At 48.4% G+C, this 5,000-nt stretch overlaps 1 protein-coding gene across 1 annotated transcript in view; it reads left to right on the forward strand.

Moving 5' to 3' along the window:
• The window catches only part of pacs2 (phosphofurin acidic cluster sorting protein 2), a gene marked incomplete at its 5' end in the record, with an annotated part of 24,494 nt that overhangs the window by 7,854 nt on the left and 11,640 nt on the right, over positions 1 to 5,000 (forward strand). Inside the window, 4 exons of the mRNA XM_053232622.1 lie at positions 17 to 107; positions 1,353 to 1,424; positions 1,603 to 1,730; positions 1,902 to 2,031. Coding sequence (XP_053088597.1) covers positions 17 to 107; positions 1,353 to 1,424; positions 1,603 to 1,730; positions 1,902 to 2,031 — 421 coding nt within the window. The remainder of the gene's footprint in view (positions 1 to 16; positions 108 to 1,352; positions 1,425 to 1,602; positions 1,731 to 1,901; positions 2,032 to 5,000) is intronic.

Raw genomic sequence — 5,000 nt, forward strand, 5'->3', positions numbered from 1 at the left:
GTGTGTGTGTGTGTAGGCCATATTTCGAGGGCGTGTCTCTCTCCAGCTCTCAGACGGAGATCGGCAGCCTTCACAGCGTGAGGAGTCACAGAGAACCACCCAGTCCGGTACACACACATACACACACACACACACACACACACACACACACACACACCAGTGACTGTATATGTGAGCGGACGTCGTAACAGGGAGCCAGAAGTGAAGCTAAAGTGTCTCTGAGGCCCTCTAGTGGCTGGCTGCAGCAGACACTTTAGCCCCGCCCACTCCCATGTTAGTGAATGTGTTAGATGTTCAGTTGCTCCTGATGTCTTCACCGGTGCTTTTACAGGAGATATCTGATGATAAATAAAAGGGTGTGGTTGATGAGGTAATTGAGAGTTTGATTGGTTTAGAAATGACGGTCAAGCCTCATGAACACACACACACACACACACACACACACTTTCCAACACACTCCTGAAGCTCTTACTGAGACTACAGTCCAGCGAACTTCCTTTAGCTTCTTTAGAGCTTTGGATTAAAGAGTCACAGCGTCCTGTTCTGCTGTAAAATGCTCTCACAGACCCTCACAGGGACTAAACCAGCATGTTAACTAGCTAACTAGCTGCTAGATAAGATTAACAAACTCAAACACCTTTGAGGGAAGATGATAAATCAGCTCGCTTGCTACGGAGTCTAAAAGATCACGTCTCCACCCTGATGTGTATCTCACTGCAGGACTCAGAGCTGGAGGAACGTCACGGAGAGCGGAGACTTTGTTTCCCTCAGACAGTAAGTCGTTTTGAGTGGAAATGTCGACTGGTGTTTATATTTTCAGTCGGTTTGTTACATTAGCTACTAATACTGATATTACTTTGATTAAAATGATGGATAATGTTAGCTAGCTAGTGAATAGTCGCTCAGTCAGTCACGACTCGAAGATCTTTTCCTGACAGCAGTAAAAACAAAATATCTGCAGAAATGATACGACTGCAATACGAGATTAGCATTTTACACGTTAATTCATTATAACGCCGTACTTAACACTTTGTGCTAGCGGTGTTTGATGCATCATTATAAGTTGTTGCACTTCCTGTCACGAAGAAGGGCGTGTCCATCTCCAGTGTCCACAGTCAAGATGGTGATTTACAGTTCAACCAAAAAGCCTAAAAACCGCAGAGTGGGAGTCAGTGATGTCATACACACAGCAACGATACGGTCTATCTATCTATCTATCTATCTATCTATTTATCTTCTCTGTGTCACTCTGTCTATCTCTCTCTATCTCACTCCTTATCTCTATCTATCTATCTCTCTGTCTCTCTCACACACACTCACTCTATCATTCTCTCTCTCTCTCTCTCTGTCAGATGGATCCTGATAAGCTGAAGGTTGCAGGAGGAAAGTTTCCGATGGAGGACATGTCTGATGGCATCACTTTTGTATGAACACACACACACACACACACACTCACACACACACACTGAACATGTCCCACCCTCTTTGTTTGATGAGCAGTTCAGATTCCAGATGTATTCACACCATCTCAGAAAGCGTTCTGATCACTAACACATGTGTGTATGTGTGTGTGTGTGTGTATGTGTGTGTGTGTGTGTGAAGGCCCAGCCTGAAGCCGTGACCCCGACCACAGAGTTGGAGATGATGGACAACATGGACTCTTTCTTGGAGAAGCTGCCCCCTACAGGCAGGATGACCAAAACTGAGTCCCTCATTATCCAGTCTAACAGGTGAGTTTACACACACACACACACACACACACACACTGTCCTCAACATACACACACACACACACACACACACACACTGTCCTCAACATGTACACACACACACACACACACACACACTGTCCTCAACAGGTACACACACACACACACTCTATCTGTCTGTCTCTCTGTGTAGGCAGGAGGTGAAGCAGGTCCGCAGAGGGAGGAGTACGTCACTGAAGGAACGACAGACGAGCCGCCCGCCGAATGAGAGAGCCAACAGTCTGGATAACGAACATCCGCTGCATACACACTGTCCTCTACAGGTACACACACACACACACACACACACACACTGTCCTCTACAGGTACACACACACACACACACACTGTCCTCTACAGGTACACACACACACACACACACACACACACACACACACACTGTCCTCTACAGGTACACACACACACACACACACACACTGTCCTCTACAGGTACACACACACACACACACACACACACACTGTCCTCTACAGGTACACACACACACACACACACACTGTCCTCTACAGGTACACACACACACACACACACACACTGTCCTCTACAGGTACACACACACACACACACACACACTGTCCTCTACAGGTACACACACACACACACACACACACACACACACACACACACTGTCCTCTACAGGTACACACACACACACACACACACACACACTGTCCTCTACAGGTACACACACACACACACACACACACACACACACACTGTCCTCTACAGGTACACACACACACACACACACTGTCCTCTACAGGTACACACACACACACACACACACACACACACACACACTGTCCTCTACAGGTACACACACACACACACACACACACACACTGTCCTCTACAGGTACACACACACACACACACACACACACACTGTCCTCTACAGGTACACACACACACACACACACACTGTCCTCTACAGGTACACACACACACACACACACACTGTCCTCTACAGGTACACACACACACACACACACACACACACTGTCCTCTACAGGTACACACACACACACACACACACACACACACACACACTGTCCTCTACAGGTACACACACACACGCACACACACACACTGTCCTCTACAGGTACACACACACACACACACACTGTCCTCTACAGGTACAGACACACACACACTGTCCTCTACAGGTACAGACACACACACACACTGTCCTCTACAGGTACAGACACACACACACACACACACACACTGTCCTCTACAGGTACACACACACACACACACACTGTCCTCTACAGGTACAGACACACACACACACACACACACTGTCCTCTACAGGTACACACACACACACACACACACACACACTGTCCTCTACAGGTACAGACACACACACACACACACACACACTGTCCTCTACAGGTACACACACACACACACACACACACACTGTCCTCTACAGGTACAGACACACACACACACACACACACACTGTCCTCTACAGGTACACACACACACACACACACACACACACTGTCCTCTACAGGTACAGACACACACACACACACACACACTGTCCTCTACAGGTACACACACACACACACACACACACACACACTGTCCTCTACAGGTACAGACACACACACACACACACACACTGTCCTCTACAGGTACACACACACACACACACACACTGTCCTCTACAGGTACAGACACACACACACACTGTCCTCTACAGGTATACACACACACACACACAGACACACACACACACACTGTCCTCTACAGGTACAGACACACACACACACTGTCCTCTACAGGTACAGACACACACACACAGACACACACACACACACACACACTGTCCTCTACAGGTACACACACACACACACACACACACACACACTGTCCTCTACAGGTACACACACACACACACACACACACACACTGTCCTCTACAGGTACACACACACACACACACACTGTCCTCTACAGGTACAGACACACACACACACACACACACACACTGTCCGCTACAGGTACACACACACACACACACACACACACACTGTCCTCTACAGGTACAGACACACACACACAGACACACACACACACACACTGTCCTCTACAGGTACACACACACACACACACTGTCCTCTACAGGTACAGACACACACACACAGACACACACACACACACACACACACACTGTCCTCTACAGGTACAGACACACACACACACTGTCCTCTACAGGTACAGACACACACACACAGACACACACACACACACACACACACTGTCCTCTACAGGTACACACACACACACACACACACACACACACACACTGTCCTCTACAGGTACACACACACACACACACTGTCCTCTACAGGTACAGACACACACACAGACACACACACACACACACACTGTCCTCTACAGGTACACACACACACACACACACACACTGTCCTCTACAGGTACACACACACACACACACACACACTGTCCTCTACAGGTACACACACACACACACACACACACACTGTCCGCTACAGGTACACACACACACACACACACACACACACACACACTGTCCTCTACAGGTACAGACACACACACACAGACACACACACACACACACACACACACACTGTCCTCTACAGGTACACACACACACACACACACACACACACACACTGTCCGCTACAGGTACACACACACACACACACACACACTGTCCTCTACAGGTACACACACACACACACACACACACACACACACACACTGTCCTCTACAGGTACACACACACACACACACACACACACACTGTCCTCTACAGGTACACATACACACACACACACACACACACTGTCCTCTACAGGTACACACACACACACACACACACACACACACTGTCCTCTACAGGTACACACACACACACACACACACACACACTGTCCTCTACAGGTACACACACACACACACACACACACACTGTCCTCTACAGGTACACACACACACACACACACTGTCCTCTACAGGTATACACACACACACACACACACACACACACTGTCCTCTACAGGTACACACACACACACACACACACTGTCCTCTACAGGTACACACACACACACACACACACTGTCCTCTACAGGTACACACACACACACACACACACACACACACACTGTCCTCTACAGGTACACACACACACACACACACTGTCCTCTACAGGTATACACACACACACACACACA

Source organism: Pangasianodon hypophthalmus, chromosome 3, assembly GCF_027358585.1.
Source record: "Pangasianodon hypophthalmus isolate fPanHyp1 chromosome 3, fPanHyp1.pri, whole genome shotgun sequence".
NCBI classification, from domain to species: Eukaryota; Metazoa; Chordata; class Actinopteri; order Siluriformes; family Pangasiidae; genus Pangasianodon; species Pangasianodon hypophthalmus.